This window comes from Canis lupus, chromosome 32, assembly GCF_011100685.1.
Source record: "Canis lupus familiaris isolate Mischka breed German Shepherd chromosome 32, alternate assembly UU_Cfam_GSD_1.0, whole genome shotgun sequence".
In the NCBI taxonomy this organism is placed as follows: Eukaryota; Metazoa; Chordata; class Mammalia; order Carnivora; family Canidae; genus Canis; species Canis lupus.
In genome coordinates this window covers 16,456,459-16,482,401 of record NC_049253.1, presented here as the reverse complement: position 1 = coordinate 16,482,401, position 25,943 = coordinate 16,456,459, and the positions used below count along the sequence as shown (strand labels likewise).

General features: G+C 35.2%; 1 protein-coding gene across 3 annotated transcripts in view; it reads left to right on the top strand.

Moving 5' to 3' along the window:
- BANK1 (B cell scaffold protein with ankyrin repeats 1) overlaps window positions 1–25,943 on the top strand; it is a 280,340-nt gene that overhangs the window by 79,964 nt on the left and 174,433 nt on the right. For all 3 annotated transcript variants that reach the window (XM_038582025.1, XM_038582024.1, XM_038582023.1), the window contains exons 4-5: window positions 3,029–3,167; window positions 11,828–11,964. In XM_038582025.1, the coding sequence (XP_038437953.1) occupies window positions 3,029–3,167; window positions 11,828–11,964 (276 nt within the window). The remainder of the gene's footprint in view (window positions 1–3,028; window positions 3,168–11,827; window positions 11,965–25,943) is intronic.

Below are 25,943 nucleotides of genomic sequence, written 5' to 3'. Positions count from 1 at the left end.
CCAAATTTATGATCATTTGAGTGTCTTAGTACTTTCTCCATTGAATTAAGTGTACCCATATAATTATATTTTTAATTAAGATGTTCATAATAGTTAAGGACAGGCTGGACCTTCCCTCCTAGAACAGGCCGCTTCCTCCATGGAGATGCAGAAAACAGATGAAGCTGTGAGTCCTCAGGGGTGTCATGAGTAGAGCTGGGCATGTTCAATTTCAAAATGTCATATTTTAACAGACTTATTCCATCTTAATTTTAAAAATATGTACAGATTGTCTCTTATGTACATAATTCTTACAAGATGCCACAATGATATAAAAAAATAAAAATACTTTAGGATGTTGAAAATGTAGCTGGGAAGCCAAGACGTAGACATGAAGTATTAATTCAGAGCAGAGGGCATAATTTAGAAAAGGTCAAATGAGGAGTATGGGTGTGAAATGCTCCATGATTCCTTTGGAAGTTATTATAGGCAGAAGTTGTAGGGAAGATTTATGGAGCTTGTGAAACCTGAGTTGGACGTTAATGAAGAGGATAAGTGTGGGGAGATGGAGGGGCAGTAGGAACTAAATAGCATGCCAGCATTATGTACAAACAGAGCTGGTGCAAAATGAAAATATAGGGGCTCTCCTTCAAATTAGTAAGGACTTTAAGGCAGTGACAGCGGAACATTTAACCGAGTACAGGACCTCCCAAGTGCAGGGCCTGTGCAAATGCACGGCTCATAAGCCCATGAAGCTGGTCCTGGATACAAATGAAGATGTAAGTGCCTCTTTTGGGATGGCCAATATGCTTGCCTTTTGTTTAAAACTATTCTTTGGAGATGGTTGAAAGTTGGAGTCCTGTCCTCTATTAAGGAGAGAATCTTTTTTTTTTTTTTAAGATTTATTTATTTATTCATGAGAGACACACACACAGAGAGAGAGAGAGAGGCAGAGACATAGGCAGAGGGAGGGCTCCTCGCAGGGAGCCCGATGTGGGACTTGATCCCGGATTCCGGGATCAGGCCCTGAGTCGAAGGCAGACGCTCAATCTCTGAGCCACCCGGTTGTCCCTAAGGAGGGAATCTGATGCAGACTCAGCAAGCTTGTGTGAGCACTCATGAATGAGAATGAGTTAGCTGGGTGAATAAAACATTGGAAGAGGTTGCTTAGGTTTACTAGCCTTGGAAGCAGAGAGGTCAAAATTAAACAAGACGTAGTGTACCCATGAAAGAGAGCTCTGAAAACTTTGAAGCAGAGGATCTTGGGGATCTGGGCAAAGTAAATGGGAAGTCATTACAGATTTGCAGTAAGGGGACAGATGTGAGCAACAAAGGAACTAAAAGAGATAGACAGGAGGCCCTGTGAAGAGGAAGTGGCAGATGTGAGGAAGAGGAGAGCTTCATGTTCCTGATGTCAGGAGTCACATGAAGCAGTGGCTTGGTGAGGCATACAGAAGAAAGCAGAGGGGCATTCTTGACATGTGGGAAGGTGTGTTAGCTGGAATAGTGGCATCTTTTCTCCATTTGCAGTGTAATTGGTAAGGAGAAATTTAATTAAAATATCCTACAGACAGATACTTGGGAGCATTAGACGCTGGTGGAAAAATGCTTGAAGTGGAAGTGTGTCAGCTGAACCAATTCAGTGACATCAACGTATTTGTAGAAACTCTTTGGTGCAGAGCAGTAAAGATACATGTTTTATCTGTAGGTGGTTTATGCTTAGAGAGATAATTTTTAAATAAGAGAACTTTGAAGTTAATGACTTTTGGGTAAACACAGTTTTTATAGGAGTGTATAAATGAGGTTGCTGTTTATTTTATTTTGCTGAAATGTAGTTTGACTTTGAAGAAAGCATTTGGGAAGGCGATATCTGAGGTAAACATAAAAATGGTGTTTGGTTTTGGTTATTTTGAGGGGTTAAACAGCACAATGTAGCATACAGATTTTGAATGAGATAGTTCTGATTAATCTTCAGAATGTAACTCTGTATTAGCTACCATGTTCTTCAAAGAGAAAACTAATAGCCTTCCATTTTGGCTTCAGAGTATGTATGTTTTGGTTAGGATTAAAGGAAGTACCTTTATATTAAAAGTATTTGGGATCCCTGGGTAGCTCAATGGTTGAGCATCTACCTTCTGCCCAGGGCGTGATCCTGGAGTCCCGGGATCGAGTCCCACATCAGGCTCCCTGCATGAAGCCTGCTTCTCCCTCTGCCTATGTCTCTCTCTGTGTCTCTATGAATAAATAAATAAAATATTAAAAAAATAAAATAAAATAAAAGTATTTAACATAATTCCTAGTATAAAAGAGGTGCTCAACAAATATTTATTCCTTCTTTTTTTTCTCCATATTAATGCCAATCTTTTTATCCCTAATTATTTTTTTTTTGGATTTTTTTCAAAAGAAGTTTTCAATAATCCTTTTTGCCTTATATACGTAGATTTAGCTTTTTGATCTCCATAATATCTTGAAACTTTTAGATTTGTAACCTTTAGCCAACCTTCACAGATACTCATCACAAATAAAGTATAACCAGAAAAGCCCAATTAAGTAAGATTTAAAACTATTGGACATTTAAAACATTGGACATTAAAACTCATATTATAAATATTAAGATATCTTAAAGGTAAACTTATTTAATCCTCTCATTTATAGATAAATGTACCAAGTTCTAGAAAGGTGAAATAAAAGGATTTGGGGGGAAAAAGGATTTGGTTGCAAATTACAGCTCCCTGGAATCTGTGAAGTGATGCTCATTACTCTCAGATGTGGAGCCTCACAAACATGGAAAAAGTGTGTCCTCACTGTTTTTTCAGTTGCAAAAGATAGGGTTGGAGAAAAAAAATGAGTACTCAACAGACACCAAGTTGAGAAATTTAAGATGTAGTGAGAATCATATTTACGTATTTTATTTCTGAATATGGTTGAAAATATGGACATGTAGAAATAATTATCATGTGCAAACTTTGTCATTAATAAATATAATGTGTGTTTTAGTTAATGTAATATTTTTCAAGGCCCTAATTGGGTAATATTTTTTATCTTATAGAATCCTGGTGAAATATTTATTATCTTGAGAGATGAAGTCATTGGTGATACCGTGGAGGTTGAATTTACATCAAATAGTAAATGTATTAGGATGCAGCCAACCCGTTGGAATAAGACAGTCTGGTGTATGAAAGCTTTAGGTAAGAAACTTTTTTATGCATTAATAAATATAAAACATCATCCTGAGTTTCTTTCAATAAATTTATGATAAATGGTTTCACTTCTTTACAGAAACTAATATTGTTCTGCAGGTGCTTCCTGTGCATAGGTTTCACATACCTGAGGTGGTTATTAGTAATCTAGGTTCCCAAAAGTATGAATGTGTAAATTATGAGAAATTAGCTTGTGTACCATGTGGTGAAATGACTGCCTGCAAAATTACATCGTTTTAAATATGTCAGCAGAGATCACTTTAATATATGTCAGCTATTAAATATGGAACTAAAATTATTTACTTTATTGTAATAGGATTAATGAACATTTAGACTTTCATTCATGAACTTTTTCCTTTCCTTTTTGTTTTCCATGCCTGTGAATATATTTTTGATGCTTTGGAAAGCATATTTCTTTTTCACTATTTATCATCATGGTACCATTTCCTTATACAGTCTTCCCTCTTTTCCTTATTTAATTTATGAGGTTAACCATTTTATTATCCACCTTTGCTTGCAGCGTGATAAATTGTATCAGATTTAAAATTCCAGGTGGAATAGCCACACCTGCCACAATAGTTGTACTAAAATCAGTCTATTCTATTAATTTCTGAATGTTTTGCTATAAATGTAGGACTACTTGGTTTTTGAATTTATGATATTTTGCAATCAGAGAACAAAATTACCTTTTATAAAACTTCACAAATGTGACATTTAAAAATACATTACAATAAAAAGTAAACAATATTATTATGAATCTATAAATATAATACAAACATTTAAAATTAGGGGCACCTGGGTGGCTCAGTGGTTGAGCATCTGCCTTTGGCTCAGGTCATGACCCTAGGGTTCTGTGATCAAGTACTACATCAGGCTCCCTACAGGGAGCCTGCTTCTCCCTCTGCAGATGTCTCTGCCTCTCTCTCTTGTATCTCATGAATAAATAAATGAAATCTTTTTTAAAAGACATTTAAAATTAAATACTATGTCAAATGCATACTAAACTTTTTTTCTTTTTGAATACAGCTATTATGAAGCCCATTTATAGAACATTTAGACATTTCTATTGTGTTATGAAAACCATATGTCTCCTCTATGGGCTTCCTTGCACAGGTTAGGTCAGACTTGAATTATAGAAAAGGAAAGACTGTACACTAAGCATTCATAAACATTTCAGACACTGGTCCCTATCATGGATGAAGATATGCAGAAGTGAGATGGAAAGAACATTGTCTTTTTCTTTCTCTTCCAAAACCCCTTACTCGTGCCACATTTTATAATGATTTAATGAACATTAATTTCTAACTAATTAGTTTTCAAGTTTAAACTAAATCTAGTTAGACTAAAATTGCTACAGAAAAATCAATATTGCAAATTAAGAAGTACTTAGATAATATTTCCCAAACAGCAAATCAAAGTGTCAAATAAAATTATTCACGTTAAGATTATATGTTCAGTTTACCTAGCAGCTAAGAGCAATGCAAAGAATCAATTATGTCAAAATTCAAATGTTTTTCAGAAAAGCAGAAAACTAATAGTCTATATCTTTTAAGATATACCAGACCAGGGATGCCTGGGTGACTCAGTGGTTAAGCATCTGCCTTTGGCTCAAGGTGTGATCCTGGGGTCCTAAGATCAAGTCCCACATTGGGATCCCCACAGAGAATCTGCTTCTCCCTCTGCCTATGTCTCTGCCTCTCTCTGTGTCTCTCATGAATAAATAAATAAAATCTTAAAAAAAAAAGATATACCAGGTCATATATTTTCTATGTGATTGAACAGCAAATTTGTAATAAGAAATAAATAGAACACTATTTACCAGTTATGCTGTTTAACCTTCCCAACTCATATTTTCTGGAAATTAAAGAGAAATTTTCTTACCAAACGTAGAAATACATACGATGGTTCCATGAATGTGTGTGGGAAGATGGATGGGATGTACCTCCACAGAAATGCCCCCAGAGTCTTAATTTTTTTTTTTTTGCCTCATGCCAGTGTTTCTTGACATTTTTTTAACCCTGGTAAGAACTACATTTTATATCAAAACTCAGAACATACTCAGAAATATATAAATAAAGCAAAAGTTTGAAAAGTAGTCATTAACAGTTTTAGCCATGATATGTGAAGAACTTAGGATTTGTCACTCCTATTCCTGCAACAAGATAAAGCTGAACAAGCTGAAAATCAGTGACTATCCTTGAACTCCTCAGAGAACTAAGGTTGCAGGGCAAACCACCATCCCAAAATCTTGAGAGGAAAAGAAATCAAGAGAGTGACATCCAAGATCGCCTTGGCTGGGACGGAAGTCACTGGAGCCATAGAGTGGTAGCACACTTAAATGGGAATTTTAATGAATTGCTCAGGTGGAGAGTGGACTAGCTCGAGTCAGAAATTCCTGAGAGCACCCATAATTTTGTGGGATTCACCTCCATGAACCCTACCAGGTTCACATAGTGAAGATCTGAGGAAGATCGTCTAGAGGTTCTGCTGGGTTAGAGGAAGAATAATCACGGTGAAATACTCCCAGTGTACTCTCCAAACAAAAGCCTACTCTTCCAGGGAAGCCAGTTTATAGTGCCTTATCTCAGCTGGGGAAAGGCATCTACCCCATCGTAGCACCCTCTAACTTTTCTGTCTCACTTAGAATGTGGGAGGAAGGTATGCCACAGGAGAAACACTTGAAGGTGACAGCCCAGAGACACCAGTCCACTTGAAGTCCAAGACTTAATCACAATATTAGAATGCTTCCCCCCACCGCAACCTGACCACCACCACAAAACAGTTTCAATATAAATGGCTGTAGGTTATAGTTGGAAGCACTAAAAGATGCAGAATCTTTCTGAGGGGGAATAGTTAAGGAAGCACAAGAGCAAGAGGAAAGACAAAAACAAAGATAGTAGAGAAATTTGAAGCCCCTGGGCACCTATGGCTATATTAGACATGGACTATAGCCCACCGCCCAGTCCGATTACTATAAATTTTCCCACTACGTGGCTACCTACTTTAGTTCTTATACCTGACACAGTATGTCTGGTTTTCAACAAGAAATTACAGGAGATGCCAAAAAGCAAAAATAGTCTAAAGAAATATCAGGCCAGACTTGGATGTGACACAGATGTTGGAAGTATCAGACAAGAAATTTTAAATAACTATGCTAATATTTAAAGACTATAATGGAAAAGTAAACAATATGTACGAATATATGGATAAGTAGAGAGAAATTCCATTTCTTTTCATTTTCTTCAGTGCTAGTCAAAACCAACTAAATTGATAACATGATGGGTCACAAATCATAGATGGAGAAACTGCTTTGTAGCTATGCTGACCAATATGGTGGCCACTAACCACCGCTAGTTATTTAAACTTTATTATAATTAAATGAAATTTAAAATTAAGCCCCTCAGTTGCACTAACCATATTTCAAGTGCTTCATTAGAACATATCCATCCTCTTGGAAAGTTCCATTGAACAGCAGTGAACAGCACAGTATAGTAAAGTTCCTTTTCTTCTATACCAATTGTGGAGTAAAAGAGTGTCCAGCATGCTCTTTAAAGGCTGATAATTTTTCCAGAGTCTTTAGTGTAGCCAAAGAAACAATTAACTAGTGGCCAAAAGAGCTGCTTTTATTGTTTTGAGCCATTTACTGGGTACTGTAGACAAGTCCCAGTTGTGCTTCACCTTCTTTATTGACAAAATAACTTCTCTAATTGCATTTCAAATAGATAAGAGAACAAAATGCAAGACAACACTTAAACATCCAATAAAGGAATAAAGTGTTAGTCCTTCCTTCCTTCTAGCAATTATTTTAAACATAAGAAGTGGCTTTTCTGGAATATCTCACCCTCAGTTTCTAGATGGGGTGTAATAAACCATTTGAAAATTTAGGGGAACCATCTTTCTAAGTATTGTATTAGAATATAACATCCTGCCTTTTCCTACTCCTCTGTTTATATCTATTGATATGAAAACCACCAAATTTGTTTATCCCCCTTCACCCTTGGGGAATCATGTTCAAGAGAGCTCCTAATACATGTTATCTCATATAAAATCCCTGAACTCATTGGTGATTTCCAGGGGCAGGAAAGATCTCCTCTGTCTCCCACACCTCTAATAAGAGTCTATATAAACTTAAGTCTCTAAAAAAAATTTTCTGTACTTCTTTGAATACCAAGTTAAGATGGAGGGATCTAAACTAAAATGGAAACATACCAGAGATCCTTCCGTATTAGGATGCATCAAGTTCAGAAGATGGCCTCCATCTTGCCAGTATCTTTCTATAAGTGTAGAAAATTTCCTCATATAATTTGATTTCTCATATCTGGCTCATGATTTAATCAGCCATGTTACTTAAAATGTGATTTGCTCTCTGTAAATATTCTCTTGTGTGATACTAAGAGCTTCATGTAGTTGAAATAAGCCATGGTGGAAATATATACATCACAGAAATTGGCAAAAACTGTAAGTCAGGACTTTCTGATTTTCTTTTGGGAGAGTCAGTTTATCAACACAATACTGGGATAAAGAAGACCCCCATTAAATTGAGAAGGTGTCTGTAAGACCCATTTGCTGATATCACATTAATCAGAACTTAATCCCAAGATCACCTCTAGCTGAAAGGAAGAACAGAAAATCTATTCTTTTTAGCTGGATAACAATGTGCCCTGAAAAAAAAAAATCAGGATTCTATTTCTAAAAGGAAGAGAATAGATTTTGGGATAGGCAATTAGCATTCTCTTTTAGAAAATGGTACCTCTTAAAACTAACTATTATTCCCTATTATTCTTTCTTTTCTTTGGATACTTTCTCTTAGTCGTTTTAAGTGTGTGTGTGTGTGAATACTCTCAACATTGAGGCATGTCATATACTCTGAGACCTACTTACAGTGCCCAGAACTCTCAGATTTTTCACCATCCAACCCAACTCTTTGCCATATTAATATTCTTTCTAAATGTATGTTTCTTTCTAATTAGGTAATAATTAAGAAAAAAATTATGTTAAAGTACAGTTATGCCAACCAGTGAAGAAATCTTAAGATGCTCTTTTTCTAAATGGTATCTTTCCTTTCTGATACACTTCCATATCTTAACCTGATTTTTTTAAAGAAACTATCCTCTAATTTTATCTTCTTTTGCCTCTCAGCTTAACAAATTCATACACTCATAATTACTTCATTTTCTAAAAAACACACTTTTCTAATGGAATCTACAGGTTTGTCACTGAGAGGAACGGTCCTGTGCTAAACAAATTTGAAGTTACTCAGGAATCTGACGTAGTCTCACCTTATGCCAAAAATTGTAAAAATACATGTGAAGTCTCTAAACTAGAAATTTTTTTGTGAAGATTTTATTTATTTATTTATTCATGAGAGACACAGAGAAAGAGAGGCAAAGACACAGGCAGAGGGAGAAGCAGGCTCCATGCAGGGAGCTCGACGTGAGACTTGATCCCGGGTCTCCAGGACCAGGACTTGTGGCTGAAGGCGGCGCTAAACCGCTGACCCACCTGGGCTGCCCTCTAAACTAGAAATATTAACTATTGTTTACCCAGAAGGAAGAGGGTATTCCTCTGGTACCTGCAGCTCAGCCAGAAAAATACTTTACACAGCAGGGGGATAACCAATAAAGAGTTGAAAGGAATGTAAAAATATCCACAAAAATATAGAATCTCTTTGTTAATTAGGAAGCTGTTCTGAATAATATAAATTATAATTTCATATTTCATTGAAAGGGTATGAAAAATACTTTTAGGGCATGCCCAGTACTATACTTAACCTGAGCAGAAAAATAACAATTGATAAGAAATTTTTCTAAATATCATATTTGAGAAGGGCAGTTTTAATATGTACTAAATTGATATCAGTTTTTAGGCATGACCAAGCTTTTGAAACCAAAATATTTATTTCCTAATAATGTTCTAATCAAAAGAAAACCATATTGATTTCAATTTCCATGGAAACATTAGATGGGTTCATATAAGGTTTACCACATGATAAAGGGCTAAAATTGGTTCATAAAAGAACACAGCAAAAATAAATAAATAAACAAACAAACAAACAACAAACAAATAAATAAATAAATACATTTAGGGAATATAAATAATAGTGAAAGGGAATAGAAGGGAAGGGAGAAGAAATGGGTAGGAAATATCAGAAAGGGAGACAGAACATAAAGACTCCTAACTCTGGGAAATGAACTAGGGGTGGTGGAAGGGGAGGAGGGCACGGGGTGGGGGTGAATGGGTGACGGGCACTGAGGGGGGCACTTGATGGGATGAGCACTGGGTGTTATTCTGTATGTTGGCAAATTGAACACCAATAAAAAATAAGTTTATTATTAAAAATAAATAAATAAATAAATAAATAAATAAATAAATAAATAAATAAATAAGGAACACAGCTTCACAGACAATGGAAATAAAGAAAGCAAACAGCTCCTCAGTTATTGGATTTGTGAAATATGTGTTTTTAAGGGGTTAGTGAATTTAGCTCTGACTATTCAAAAACACTTAAGATTATATTTTCTGTGAACTGTTTCAGTTTGCCCCTCATCTGGAAGGACAAATCACTTAAATCCCAGAGACAGTGCAGGTTGACAAAGAGTCTTAAATGGCCTGAACCTTGAGACGTTAAATTTGAAAAGAATTCCCTTTTATTGTTGCTCCTCTGTTAGTTTGCTTTCTTGAGTATCTGTGTTTGTTGTGGGCAAGGAGTTCTATCTTCTTGCACTATAAGCCTTTTTTTCCTCTCCATAACTTACACCAATACCCTCACTTGGTTTGGTTATCTTGACCCACATTTATGTGTACTTCCAGTGTTAAATGTTGCTTCCCAACTTTAGATAGTAAATAGCAGAATTCACTTTCCCTCTCTTCTGAGTCTTTAAATTAATTGGCTTTTGTTTTTATTAAAGAGCTATAAAATGTAGATATCGTAATGACCACACTCAAAATAAAATAATGCTCAGATGGCACAGGGTTCTGTTTATGAAAAGGCCAATCCAATAATATATATTTAAGGAGGGCCTCCCAGCCAGATGAATCCATACGGAATCCTCTAAGGTCTTGATTTAATACTGACATTCAATAGATAAAAAATATATATAGTATAAAAGTACTTCAAAGGACACCTCTTGGGAAGATTATTCAAAAATCAACATCATTATCAATAGAGCTGATGATACACTATATCAAGAATAAAACAGTTCATCTGCTTTCATGTTAGATTTTAAAGAGTTAGAATATTTTTTTTAAGTATTCTATATCAAAGAACTACCAAGCAAATCTTCTCATCATATATTTCTCATGATTCATCACCTGACTTTCTTTCAGAAGGTGAACACCTCATTGCAAACTCTAATCTCTTTCCTGATAAATAAAATCAATATCTTCTTTCAAAATTGTCTTTCTGAAATCTACCAAAATTGATTTCATTTGAACTTAGTAACTCTAGAGCTCTCTTTACCATATGTGGGCAGCTTCAGCTGATGAGATGCACTTTTGTTGCAGTTTCTCTTTCATTAACTGCTGGGCAGATGCTGACTTTGGGAAGAGAGAATTTTGATATATATTTTTTCTTTATAACACAGGTTACGTGTCTAGTCAAGCAATATCGAAAGAGAAAATTACAACTTCTTGATCTACTTAAGTTTAAGATTAGTTTTGTTGGCTTTAAATCTCTCTGAGCAAAATTATAAGAGGGTTCTTTAATCTCCTCAGGAGATAAAGTAAAATTAATACTTAAACCTTAGAAACATTTAAATATTTAAAGCTTCATCGGGTGCCTAAGGTTAGAACAGACTCTTTTGGTCTTCCACTTATCAGCTTATATTCCAAACACCAGATGTCTGGGTGACAATTTTCCAGGAGAATTTGGGAAATATTTCCATGACAGAGTGTCAGATTTTTTAAAGTATGTTCTGCAAATGGATTTCAAGGCTTAATTTTGTTTACTTTTGTTACAAACAAAACAAAATAACTTTCTTACTGAAATGATTGTTGTTATTCTTTCATAACAAACCCAACTTTTGAGAGAACTCTAGCCCTGTTGATATGTTAATGCAGAATTCACAAGGCATCATATCAGTCACTTTGAACAACTTGTTCACAAAAAAGGTTTTGATAAATGTATAGTATAAATAGTACTTAAATAGCAGGGTATTAAACCTTGCCTTCCTAAGAGTTTTTCACTGTAGCCAATTACATAAAAGTTCAGTAATTTCAATCAATTCTACCTTTTCTTTCCAAGTACAATTTTGAGAAGCTTGCCTATAATTAACAAGAATTTCCTTCATACGATTATTAACAGATACACAACTTTAAATGAATGATTGTATCATTCTAAATTCTAAAGTATTATGTAAAGATAAGTATAGATTACTCCAAAAAATGAAGTTTAGTAGTAGGGAGAAAGGCTTTAGGGCTTTGCTTTTACTGTAATCTTAGCATGTTCTGATCCTGTAAGGTTTTATTTAAGTAAGTTGAAAATTGTACATTATTTTTTGTGGATACCAAGATAAAATGAAACGTTTAGTTCTAGAAGTAAGCAAGATCGAAATGAATTCTTAAATATTCCTTCATATTCTCTAAAAGGTATAATAATAGGATACATGCATTATATACTCAGCTCCTAACTCTTCTTTGCATTTTACAAGACTTTCCTGCTGGCTCTGTCAATGTCCATGTCTACTGCGATGGAGTCATTAAGGCCACAGCAGAGATTAAATACTCTACAACAAAGGCTGTGGAATACCTACTGGGGGTAGCCCGTCCTGGAGATGGCGTGTGCCAGGTAAGTTGATCTTTCCACAAAGTTGATGACAAGCCAAAGAGCCAATGCTGGATAACAGAATGATGCTTTGGTATAAAGTCTGGATGTTGGTTATATGAATGAATTGTGGATCAATAGGGAGGGAGGAAACTGACTTCTGTGGTGCAGAGGTGCAGAGATACAGATGAATTAGTTTACTTACCTCAAGTCATTCCAGAGAATGTCACTGGGAAACAGGTTCTCCATTTCAAAATCGCTTTTGGGTTGGGCTCATTTTAAAGCTGTCACAGAGCAGATAGAGAAGATAGAAAGATTAAGGAGAACTCTTTTTTTTTTTTTTTTTTTTTAAGAACTCTTAAGAAACGAATACCTCTGTAACCAGATCTGGACAATGCAAAAGAAAAGTCAGATCACCTGATGCTTTGAGGTTCAGGAGTCAGACAAACCAAGAATCCTACCAAAAAGGGAACATAAGGCATTAATCGAGGAATTATCATTTTCATGTGGAAATTTCCAAGCTTGGTGTGTCTTTCTTAGTTTCATTTATTACTCACCTGAGAGTGAAAATTATTGCTATAACTTGATAGTGTTTATTAGGAATTCCAGAACTGCTCAGATTTTCAGAGGGATTTTTCAAGCCCCGAGTTCTTTTGCCAGTGCGACAAGGCATTACTCAACAAGGAGGACTTGGTGAGGAGTTTCTAGAGTTCTCAAAAGACCCTTCTTTGAGACGTTTATCAGTAAATGCAGATGCTGCCAATGCCCTCCTGGGTATAGAATATAACAATTGCATTTTGATTCATCTTAAACAATTGGTTTAATTTCTGCATTTTATTTTGATTTTTTTGTTACCTGACCCACTTTCAATAAAGAGAAAGCTTGTTTAATGTGGAACATTTATCCTTTGGATGTGCTTATTCCATTGCATTTTCAAAGTGAAATAAATGGCATTTCTTTTTATAGCTACCTGATGGTTCAATTCTACCCTTGCCTGGGGTTTTTGGCAGTGGAGGGGGAGGGTAAAAGGGAGTAAAGGCGAAAAGAGGTAGCTGAAGAATGAGATCTTCAAATTTACCACAAAACACTCTTTAACAAAACCATCAATGGTACTGTGGCTGATAGGTTGTCATGAAGCCTTATCTGTTTAAACTAGTTTGGAATTGGACGCTTTGTTATTTATTTTGTGTGACACATTTTTCTATTAGAACAATGGCAAAGGTAAAAATGTCTTAGAGAAGGTTCAGGGAATAAAATATCATTTGTCAAACTTGTGAGTCTGAGGACATTTGATAAAATGTCTATATTGTAATTGCAAAGCAAAAGCAAAAGTAACAGCTTGAAATACGGATTGTTTCATTTTATTGTGACAAGTCTACCTTATCTTCCACTTTAAAAATTCCATTCACTGCAAAAAGATTAATAAAAGTGATATATTGGATTATCAGTATTCAGTCAGCACAGAAGCCCCCCAACACATTTTTGTGTTGCTTTTGCCTTTGGGGAGAAACAACTTTTTATATGTAATAAGATTAAATATAATGTATGACTCTTGGACAATGTTTCAGAGTGCTTTATTATGCCAAGTCATGATTTCTTCTACAGCTGTGAGTGAATAAAAACTGTTTTGCCCAGTTTTAAGATAACTAGACAACACTATTCCCCTTTCACCCTAGGCATCAGAAATGAGAGGTGAGAAATGGTTGTTATGATTACCTCTTAGGATTCTCCTCTTCCCCTCTCCCTGATGGCCTAGTGAAAAGAAGGATGCTGAATGGTCACAGCTGGATGCAGGCTTTTACTATCAGGAGAGAGTCACTCTGAGCCTGAGGGAGTGCTAAGACTTAGAATTATTCTAACTTGGTGACAGCAGACCACAGCATGGTAAGAAGAGACACTAGGAGAAGTAGTTTGATCTATAGAACTTCAGATAGGCTTAGGAGTCCTGCTACTGTCGTCAGGGGACCTAGACGTGTAGTGAAGTTAGATCAAAATCTGAGGCTGAGATCTCAGACGAGACCCAGCAGTACTCTCACGGGCCTGGCGGAAGAAGCAGGCAGCAATTCAGTCAGCCTCCATCAAGTCTTAGACCAGGAATGACACGGGATGGTTCTCTAGTCCACTGGCATTTGGACCACATGAGTTATCCCTCTGGTGAATTTGTAGAGATAATGCAAGGCAAACTCTACCCTTGATGAAAAAGAAACAGCTGCAGGGGCATTTCCTTAGTGTGTTTTAGGGTTGTTTGGCCTCAGAGGAGGGGGCCCAGGCTACACTATGCTTCTCCTTGCAAGTATTTGGATTTCCCATTTGACATTTGGCTTTGTTCCCAAGTAGATTATGTTTTTAAAAATGTGCAAAAAGCTTTGCTTTTCCGTTCCAGCATAGAGCATTTACAGTCATTGTTTATTTCGTGTGCTTGCTACTGTCACTTATTTGGGAAATTTGGATATTTTGCAAATAGTCCGCTGAACATCTCTATTCAAAGAACAGCATGCATTGTAATTTTATTCACTGTGGTTACTGTGTATTTGTAAGAACATACACCAGCAGATTTCAATTTTTTTCAGTATCTCACCTACTTCACTAAATGGCGTATTGTAAGAGCCATCCTGGGTTTTCTTGTAAATTTTCATGGCAGATGTGATTTAAGTAATCTGAAAAACTTAGTAGTAAGATACTTCCTATAATCATTTAAAAGCTATTGGCGTATAATAATGTGAACACTCTGTGAGTTTGAGGAAAGTAGTACTAATGAGAAATCTGTGGGTTTTATTTTTCAGTAATCCTAGAATTTGTAATAAGAGACTTTATGTTATCATTTAAAAGCTGTTGGGCATATAACAAAATGACAATTCTGTGCATTTGAGAAAAGAAATGATGAGAAATTTGATTTTCTTAGTTTATTTTTAATGATGTCCATTAGGTTTTAAATAGTTTACCTAAATCAGCTTAATTATCTAACTGCTTCCTAAATTATTTCATCTTTTTGGGGTAGATATTAAATCCCAGCATGTAGCCTCATAAGGTACAATTTCCAGAGCATTACCTAAAACAACAAATTTAAGAGAGATTGAGTGAAAAAATGAAGAAAATTGAAAGCCCAACTTGGGAAGATAATTAGAATGCAAGTGCTAGTGTTAGAAATACTAGTAACTCCCACTTTACTGAGATAATTAAAACCTTTGAGATGTTCATCCTATTTACAAAAGTGTCTGGGGACAACCATAAAGTTAACTTTGTATAGGAACAACTAGATACAATCTAAGAAGCAAATTAGGTCAAAATGCTAAAAGAACATAGCAAGTATTGATCAAAGCATTAGCATCCTATTTGTTAAAAGAACTTTGAGGTAGTACCAAATAATTCTTCTTAGCTGTATTTCTTGGTGAAATGATATCTTTCTGTTGCATATACTGATCATTGTGCATGGTTTGCTTTATACTCATTGGAATCTTATTTTCATCTTCATGTTAGGTACACTTCATTTCCAAATTTTATTAAATTGTATATATGTTTCCATCTTTGGTTTGCTGCCTGCAAATATTTAATACAGTATGAACCCAGCTACAGTTGGGTTGAGGGAAGATACAGGCGTAGGAAAGTCTCGTATTGTGAGGGACTTCATAATTGTGGATAGTTCTCTTAAAGGTTAGTTTTTTTCACAAGGTTACATTCAGATGTTAGCAAGTGTCTCCCTTAAAGAATTCTTCAGGAGATTCTTCCAAAAGCCTTTAATTAATTTTTTAGGTCCTTGTCTCCTGGGAAAGAATTGGTGTATACCATCCTCCTTGTTTTCATTAGCTTCTGTTGATGAGAGGTGCAAATGCAGCTAGTTTTTAAACTATACTTCACCATAATGCCAGTGTTAGCTAAGACACTCTCTTGCTACAGCCTTCTAGTGACTCACTGGAAAAGGTCCAGACTCCTTTGAATGGTATACCAGGCTGCAGAGTCACTAATCTTTCCCAGCATTGGCTCTTAACCGTAGCATTCTCTCCGTGTCTTCTTAATTCTCTCCATGATTCCTATGTTTTAGCCCTCCAGGATTTCTCACTCTTGAACATATTCTGCTCTTCCTTCCCTCCACCTTCTTTAAGGCATGGACATTGTGTTTTTCATCTTTGCACATGCAGCTACTTTCACATAATTAGCTCCTGACATGGGAGACACCATGAAACAAAAATGGGAAAATAGGAGTGCTTGCTTTGTCCTCCTTGAAAACATAAGTGATCTTAGAAAACATAAATGGAGAACTATAATATAGTTATATAAATGATAAGAAGGAAAATGAAAACTGCCCTCTTAAAATACACTTATTTATTTCCCAAATTGAATAAATGAATCTGATACTTATGAAAATGAAGAATGTTTGGTGGCCCTGGATACCAGAGAAGTGAAGAATTTGTGCTATAAACTTTTCATGTTCTACCTGAGTAATGAACCATATGTTCATCATGTAGCTCATTACAGACTTTGAACAGGTATATGGTTTCAGATTCCAGTCTGTCGTTCTTTGAGTATTAAGAAAATGATTACTACTCAAAAAATACCTAAGATCTGTCTCTTTCCAAAGGCTGCATACTATCTCTCCTTTCCCTTTCCTGGAAAGTGATGGAAGTGAAAGTGATAGTCCAGGAGAAGTAGCTCTGGATGGGCGGGAGCAAGAGTTAGATTCTTTAACCGAATCAGCAATCACTACATGAGACTTTATTCTCCTTAGTGTGAATGGAATTTCCTCATGTGTACAGTGCAGGAAGCTAGAATATATGCTCTCTAAGGTCACTTCTGACTCAAATAATCCACAATTTTATGCCAAGAAAAAAAAATACTTCAGTTGGGGATTATGACCACTCTCACCAAAGAGGAATCATTGGCAAGTATGTGGGTTCTCCATGCAGCCTTTATTTTACTTGTATTAGCACTTCTTCCCAGTTCTCCTTTCAGATAAGGACATGATGTAGATTTCATGTACCTTTCATCATTTTTATTACTTGTTTCCTATTTCTGATGAAATATTTGAAATGAGGAGGGGAATTAAAAAATAAAATGCAATTTGGACATTTATTTCTGGATTCAATTTCCATAGTTTATGCTCCTAGTTAAAATGGATCAGTAAGAATAAGGCATATCTATTAAAGCTTGTGTTTTACTGATAAAATAAGTGACATTTTGTGCCATGTCTCTACATGTGGTAATGATTCAGCAATGGTTAAGGATGCCTTATTGTGTTAGCTCAGACTTAAACAATAGTACTCAGCTCAGTTACCAATTATTGAGTCAAACAGAAACATACCACTGAGTACCTACGTCCCTTATTTAGAAAAAATAAATTAGTTAATTTTAACAGCAGATATAGCAGCCATTGTGGGGGGGGGGGGAAATAAATATTTCTGAGTGCAGTTACTTAGTTATTAACAACCATATTTTAAGTTCCTGTTAATTCTCTATCTCATAAGCCATCTCATTCCATATTGGCTCCATTCATCTTAGCTTATGCTTAACTATTGTTTAGAATATATTTTATTAATGACACTCTAATTTATAATGTCTGCTTACTCAGTGGAAATAAATACTCCATCCATTTTTAATTTCTCCTAAACTAAGTATCTCTTTTGCTTTTTACAATCCCCTCTCCTCTTGTCACTGGGGTGGCTTTGACTGCCCTTTGCAGAGGATGTCTGTGTGCCCATGTGAGTGCTACCTGAAACCAACCCCATTCAAGTGCAGCCTTCTGCTCTTCCTGTCTAGCTCTTTAGAGGCTACAGATCTTCTTTAACCATAATATTTTTAAACAATTCAGAAAACAAAGCACAAGTCAAATACAGTTAACAGTGTTCCTCCATAGCTATTATTCATAACAAGATAATTAGAGAAAATTAGAGAATCTGCCTCTGGAATGAATCTCAAATCATCAGTAACCCTTTGGAAATTAGAAGACTGAAAAATCCTTATGGCAAAAATGTGTTTGTTGGCATTTTTTAAAAAGTCATTAAGCATTCTGTGGGCCTCTTTACTAATAGTTATAGTATCAACAGTAAGATAAAGAAATAAAGTAAATATATAATCTGGGAACTCTAAATTGTGTTTAGCATTCACGAACTATGCCTCTACAGTAAACAGCATCAAGACGCAGGAAATGAAGTAAAAGAAATCTTTGACAAGGAAAATTCAACTTCTAAGAATCCTGCCTTCCCTCTCTTTCCCCCACCATCGCCTGGGTCAGCCATTTAGTCATCAACCTCATTACCCAAAGTAGCAGCACACAAAGATAGTACTTCCAATTTGCTCAAGTCCCACACAGCAAATCCAGTGGATATTTTTCTTATTCAATTTAACTTGACTTTCAGCAGCAGCTAACACACACCATTGACCAAACTCACTTTCCTGATTTTTTCCCCCTATCTTTCATGAAGCCATCTTTCTGGTTTTCCTCTACTTCCTTAGCTTTCCTTCTCCAAATCCTTTGTAATCTCTTTTTTCTGTGATCTAGAAAAAAAAAGTTTCCATTTCAATGTTTTGATTCTTAGACTCTCTTCCTTTCTTGATAAATATTCCCTTGGTAGGGTAGCTCATTAACTTGTAAGATATCATCCAAATGTGGTTTTTCCTTGAAGGCCCACTCTTTCTGCCTTGAGATAGGCATCATCATCAATCCAGTTCAAACACCAGAAACAGAAGAATCTCCTTAAAACCTGTTGTCTTACCCAATAAATTCAATCCATCATTAAGCCGTGTCAGTTTTACTCACTAAATATTGCTCACTTCTCTTCACATCTCTCCAGTTCTAACATCCCCATCCTCTGCTTTTCTTCATCCCTAAACTACAGCGGGCTCCTGCCTGGTCCCCCGCCATGTGTTCTTGCACATGACCTACTTACTTATATCAGATCCATAGTCTGAGGAGTTCTGTTAAAAAAAAAAGATCTCAGCAGGCTATGCTCCTGCTCAAACCCTTTGATAGTTTCCAGTTGTGTGGATTTAAAAAAGGAAATCTTTAACATGAACAATATGGCCCTGTAGACACTGTCCCCTCTCTTTTTCTCCAGCTAGTCTCACTCCCCTTTCTCTCCCTCTGCACTCCAGACACACTAGCCTAGATGGCTAGTTCCTAATCTCCTACCACAGGGCCTTTATATATGCTCCTCTTTCTAACTGAAATATTCTTCCAATCTCCTTTCCCCTCACTGTCTTCCCCTAGTTAATTCCAGTTCATCCTCCAAATTTTAATTACAGCTTCTCTTCCTCAGTGAAGACTCTCTTGACCTTGTACATCTCCCTGTGTATCTCTTTGTAGCACTGAACACATTCTATGTGTGTGATATTTGTCAAATTAATATCTGTCTCTTGCTAGACTCCAAAGTCATTTAGGGCAGTTACTGTTTATTTGTTCCCCTCTTTCATCTCCAGAGCCAAGTACCCTGCCAGACACATAGCTGATGAATACCTGTTTTGTTGGGTCAAAGAATGAGAGGGTGAAAGTATTTTATACATTAAGTTACCCTCCCAACCTCAAGTAACCTGGCTATCAGAGCCCCTTGTCCCAACAGACACCAGTTTCCCCATAGTACAGGCACAACCCTTTTTCATGGCTTAGTATATTGGACTGTTGGCTGAAGGAGTGCTGTTTCTGACTGAAGTAGAAAGAGAAAGGCAAAGAAGGGAAAGAAAGACAAAGGAAAAAATCAAGTGAGTATAAAACAATGAGACTAATTCTAACTATCTTGGGAACGAGTACCTAAAACAACTCAAAAAATAATTTCAAAAACTTAGGAAATCATGGCATCATTTAAAGACATCTTTTAAAAAATTTTTATTTACTTATTCATAAGAGACACAGAGAAAGAGAGGCAGAGACACAGGCAGAGGGAGAAGCAGGCTCCATACAGGGAGGTGGGACTCGATCCCGGTCCCCAGAATCACACCCTGGGCTGAAGGCAGGCACTAAACCACTGAGCCACCCAGCCTGCCCTTAAAGAAGTCTTTTTTGAAAGACATTTCTCTGAATATGTTATTGCAATTTTGTTTTAAAATTTATCTTATGTTATTGCAATTTTGTTTTAAAATTTATCTTATGACATATTTGACAGTAAGTTGTTACAAAATGATTGCCAAACAGAAGTAGAGGTGAGAAAATTCATGGTTCTTATGACCACTCTTTCTAATGCCAACAATAGGAGAACTCTGGTTTTTTGTTTCATTATTAATGTCATTAAATATGCCTATTAATGAGTCTGTTCAAGTTTGGTTAGGTTAAAGCTTTGAGATTTTTTGACATTATGTAAACAGCGGGTCAAATTGAAAAATTTAGCATGATCAAGCTTCCATCAGCTTCTAGGAAAATTGTTCTTGTTTTTAAAAAATTCTATTAGATTGCCTTTACCTAAATTGTGATGTTTATGCATGACTAATGGAGATGGCAGAAACTTCTATTTCTTCCCCAGAAATTCTTTTTTCCTTTATTATATGATAACATAACTTCTATCTAGGCATATGCTTGCCAGGGTAAATATTGCACTTCCTGACTCCCTTGGAACTAGGCACAACCATCTAAGTAACCAATGGCTGGAAGCATGTCAGTAGAAGTGATGTGTGCACATCTCTGATCATGTCCTTCAAAGGAGGGTAGAGTCTCTCCTTCACTGACTTTTTTCTCTGACTGATCACAGTGACAACAAAGGAGTGATGGATGAACCATCTAGGACCATGAAGATTAAGTATAGCAGAGAACCATATAGAGCCTGCATCCCTTAATCAGCCCCAGATGGCCTAATTCTAGGCTTTCATGTTAAAGAGAAATAGGCTTCCATCTTGTTTAAACCACTGGCATTTTGAGTCTCAGTACTACAGTATCAAAACCTACATTCTAATTGATTTACAAGATGTGCCATTTAATTTAAGAATTTAGAAAGAAAAAACAAACTATTTTCTTTGGTTGCTACAAAAGCCAGTTTGGGGAGCTATCTCCTCATTAGAGACTTGTGTGCCATTTTAAATCATAGTGATTATATTTCATGAGTAGTTATGAGAGCTCACATTATAGTATTTAGAGAAAAAGGGAATGAATATATACTGGAGATTTTACACATTTACTTATTTAAATTCTTAAATAATTTTATCAGTTAAGTATTATTAAGGTCCATAGCTAATGAATCCTGGAGCAGGAATTTCAATACAGGTTTCTCAGATCTCAAAACTTTTTTTTTCTTATTATAATATCATTTTCATGTTATATAAAGAGATTCCACAGCTCTGTGAATACTGAACCAATAATAAATACAACATTTTTGAAAGGAGTCTTAAACTGAATTATTTCATATTTTCGTATTTACTTTTGCATTTGTAATCATGTTGAAACGACTAAAACCTTACTCAAAACTTAGAAAAATTATTTTGACAAGGAAAAATATCTCCTTTAACTACCCTATTCACTTATTTAGATTACTCCTTTAACTGCTTGGGGTTAAATACTCAAAAGTTATAAAAGGGGTGGGGGCTTTGTAAAACCCAGCAAGTATTTGCTTTGCTTCTTTACCTGCCATTGTCTTTACAAGCTGCAGTAGGAAATTTTGTTTAAGATGTATTATGTAAGCTGTAAGATTCCCCTTTAAATGGCTATTTTGACTCACTTTTACAGCACACATTATGAACAATGGAACAAATAAAGTGACCTTTCTTTTACTAGTTAAACTTAAATAAGCGTAACAGTTTATTATAATAAAAAGAACATGTTTTCAGCTCAACCATTGACTTTCCTTTTGGATATCTGAAGCAAAGAGTAAAATGTAACCATTCAATGGACCTTGTCTCCTATAATATTTTACATACCTCCTATGGTTATTTCACTTAAGTGGTTTTTCTTGCTAATTAAGGTACTTTACTATTACTGTCTTTCTCTGCCATATCTATAAATTGCTTCGATATCCTGTGGCCAACCTTATAGGTTTCTTCACCCACCGTCAATGCTTAAAATCCCTCTTTTTTGCCCCTCTTGGTGTGGAAGCCAGACAAGCCAGATTCTCACATTTTCAACCACTCCATGCAGCTAGCAATTGTCATGTAAGACAGTTTTAGACAATGAGACACAAGCGGACATCATCAGAGCTTTGGCTTTTGTAGTTAATAGATGTGGTTGACAGTAGCCTACATTACCATCTTCCTTCCATCTATGTGCCTTCCTTCCACTTTCTGACTAGACATGTGATGTTTGAACTGCAGTGTCCATCATGAAACTATGGGATCATAATTTATTATTCACCCAAAAACTACATCAAATTTTATTCTTTCCACTAGGGCTACAATGTAGTATTAAGTACATTGTGTTTAGAATGTAAAAGCACAAGTTAAAATCCATGATGTAAAAATAAAATAAAATAAAATAAAATAAAATAAAATAAAATAAAATAAAATAAAATAAATAAAATAAAATAATAAAATAAAATAAAATAAAATAAAATAAAATAAAATAAAATCCTTGATGTGGCACTTACTAGCTCTACAGTTTCTGGTGTTATTAAGTTTTTTGTACCATAGTTATTGCATCTATAAAAAAAAAAAGGATTTAAAAAAATTTACCATGCAGGAATGTTATAAAAATTAGAGACAAATTATGTAAAGCCTACCACATTCTAGGTGCCCAACGTTTAGTTATTATTATTACCTACACTCTTTGAGTCTGTTTCACTGTATAAACTTATCCTATACCTGCAACATACAGCCTTTCATTTGAGTCCAAATATCTGAAGTATCTCCTCACTGCTTTTACTATATGATATTGTTCTAAAATCCTAATAAGCGTAGTCTTTTAATGCAGTCATAGCCAAGCAGTGTTCATGCCCCTTATTCAAGAAGGGTAAATTAGACTTTGAAGGGATGTTGCTATGTAAATAGATCTTCATCTCAAAGGATTCAGCTTTGTGTCATGAATATTTCCTGGTTTGTTTTTATTTATTTTTCTGGTTCATTTTTTTCCTGGTTTGTTTGTATTTATTTGCATTTTTAATTAACAGAAATTGTAGATGCATATGTATTTGAAGAAATAATAGAGATTGTGTTTGGTTTTGGTTTGTGTTTGATTTGTGTTTTCCAAGAAATTGATCCATTTCATCTAACTTGTCATACTTATGTGTGTAGAGTTGTTAATAGTATGTCTTTATTATCCTTTTGGTCTGCAGGGTCTATAGTGATAGCTCATGTTTCATTCATGACATTTGTCATTTCTATCTTCTCTTTTTCCTTTAGTCTTCCTAGAGGTTTGTCAATTTTACGGATCTTTTAAAAAGAATTATCTTTTTGTTACACTGACTCTTTTCTATTTACAATTCAACTGATTTCTGTATTATATCTATAATTTTCTTCTTTCTGCTTGCTTTGAGTTCTAATTTTTTTAGGTTCTTGAAGTGGGGACCTATATTTTTTACTTACTATGTTCTTTTTTCTTCTTCACGTTCCAAGATTCTCTTATCAGATTCTTACTGTTTGGAGAACTTCCTTTATCCATTATTGTAGGGTACATCTTCTGTCAATAAATTTCCTCTTTTCTTTTGTTTGAAAATGTCATAATTCCCATTTCATTCCTAAAGGTTTTGCTGGGCATAAGATTCTTGGTTAATAGTTCTCTTCTTTCAACTTTTGACAAATGTGGTGCCACTTCTTTCTAATACTAATACTGTGTTTCTAATTGTTTCTACCCTATAGGGTCAGTTTTTGTTTCTCTTTAGCTCTTTTCAAAAATTTTTCTTTGTCTTCAAGTTCAGAAGTTTAACTATGATGTTTCTTAGCATGGAATTCTTTGGCTTTAACCTGTTTATAGTTGGCTCAGTTTCTTGAATCTGTAGGTTTATTTCTTGCTAAATCCAGGAAGCTAGCAGCCATTATTTCTTTGTGTACTTCTTCATCTCCATTCTTTTTCCCCTCTCCTCCTGGGACTCTGATCACATAAATATTAAGTCTTTTGTTATAATCTGACAGGTCCCTTGCAGTCTATTTGAGTTTTTATTTTTTTAGTCTACTTTGTCTCTCTCGTTGAGATTATCTTTAATTGTTCTATCTCCAAGTTCACTGATTCTTCCTTTGTCCTTTCCATTTTGATGTTGAGCCCATCCACACAAGGTTTTATTTTGATTATTGTATTTTTCAGTACTAAAAATCCCAATTGATTCTTTTTTATACCTTCTATTTCTTTGCTGAAACTTTGTATTTCCTTGCTGAGGTTTGTTTAAAAATTTTATTTCAAGAATTACTGTATTTGCTTGTTGAAGCATTTTTATCATGGCTGTTTTAATATCTTTTTCAGATAATTTAAAAATCTTTGTCCTCTTGGTGTTGGCATTTATTGATTGTCACTTTTTATTCAGTTAGAAATCTTTCTGGTTCTTAGTATAACAATTTATTTTCTATCGAAATGTAGACATTTAGTTGTATAAGAAGAAGAAAAGGAGAAAGTACAACTACTCCATCTTCTCAGAAGTAGAAGTCCCTAATTCTAAACATATTTTAAAGCAGAATTTTTATATATTTTTATTTTAGGAAGAATACTTATTACAAGAAGTGGCTTATCAGTAATAATTATATATATGTGTGTGTATGTATGTATATTTTATATATAAAATGTGTATATATGTATAAAGAAGTGACACTATATATGTATATATAATTTTTCAGATTCATAAATATGTATGTAAACATTTTTTTAAATTATTTATTTATTGATGAGAGACACAGAGAGAGGCAGAGACACAGGCAGAGGGAGAAGTAGGCTCCCTGTGGGGAGCCTGATGTGGGACCTGATCCCAGGACCCTGGAATCACGCCCTGAGCCAATGGCAGATGCTCAACCACTGAGCCACTCAGGTTCTATGAAAATAATTTTTTAAAGTACTTTGATCAATCCCACATTTCCTCACATGAAATAATATTTCATATGTACAAAGTTATTATTTTGTAATATCTTTCTATCCACTTCATATCTTAGTTTTTTTCTGAATTCTTTTTGTAATATTCTTAATAGGTATAGATCTATGCAAAAATGCACATGTATATATGTTTAGATTAAATATATATGTAATTTTTCTGATAACCAAATACTAGTGTCAACATAATTTTGTCATCTCACTCTACGCTTATTTTTTCATCAAGTTCCTCCTTAATATCTAAAATCTTAGGATGGGGGTGCCTGGATGGCTCAGTGGTTGAGCATCTGCCTTTGGCTCAGGTCAGGTTCCCGGGGTCCTGGGTTGAGTCCCGCATCTGGCTCCCCACAGGGAGCCTGCTTCTCCCTCTGCCTATGTTTCTTCCTCTCTCTCTATGTCTTTCATGAATAAATAAGTAAAATCTTCTCAAAAAGCATATAAAATAAAATAAAATAATAAATACAATATTAGGATGGTTGTGAATATTGCTGAATATTCATGTTAAACTATTCTATTTTGATCTCTTTATTTGAACAGTAATTGTATCAATCTCATTAATAAATTTTAGGTTGAACAATTTATTTTAAGGAGAAAACTTCTGGCATTTTCAAATTTTAATGCCAGTGTTTAGAAAGGATACCTATTTGTGTCCTTGAAATTTAAAAATAAGCATAACTGGGATCCCTGGGTGGCGCAGCGGTTTGGCGCCTGCCTTTGGCCCAGGGCCCGATCCTGGAGACCCGGGATCGAGTCCCACATCGGGCTCCCGGTGCATGGAGCCTGCTTCTCCCTCTGCCTGTGTCTCTGCCTCTCTCTCTCTCTGTATGACTATCATAAATAAATAAAAAAATATATAAAAAAATAAGCATAACTACTTGTATCATATTTTTCTAGTTAGGATATCTTCCAAGGAGAAATCCTTTGGAGATTATTTTTTAATAGCCATTTCTGTGATTTTTTTTACATGTTTGTTTTGTGTCCTATCTGATTTTTGTAGGCATAATACTAGTAATATAATTATGAAATTGAAAATAAAAGTGACTCAACTAGTTATGGTAGGCTAGAATATTAAAAGGTGTCTATATTCTTTCTT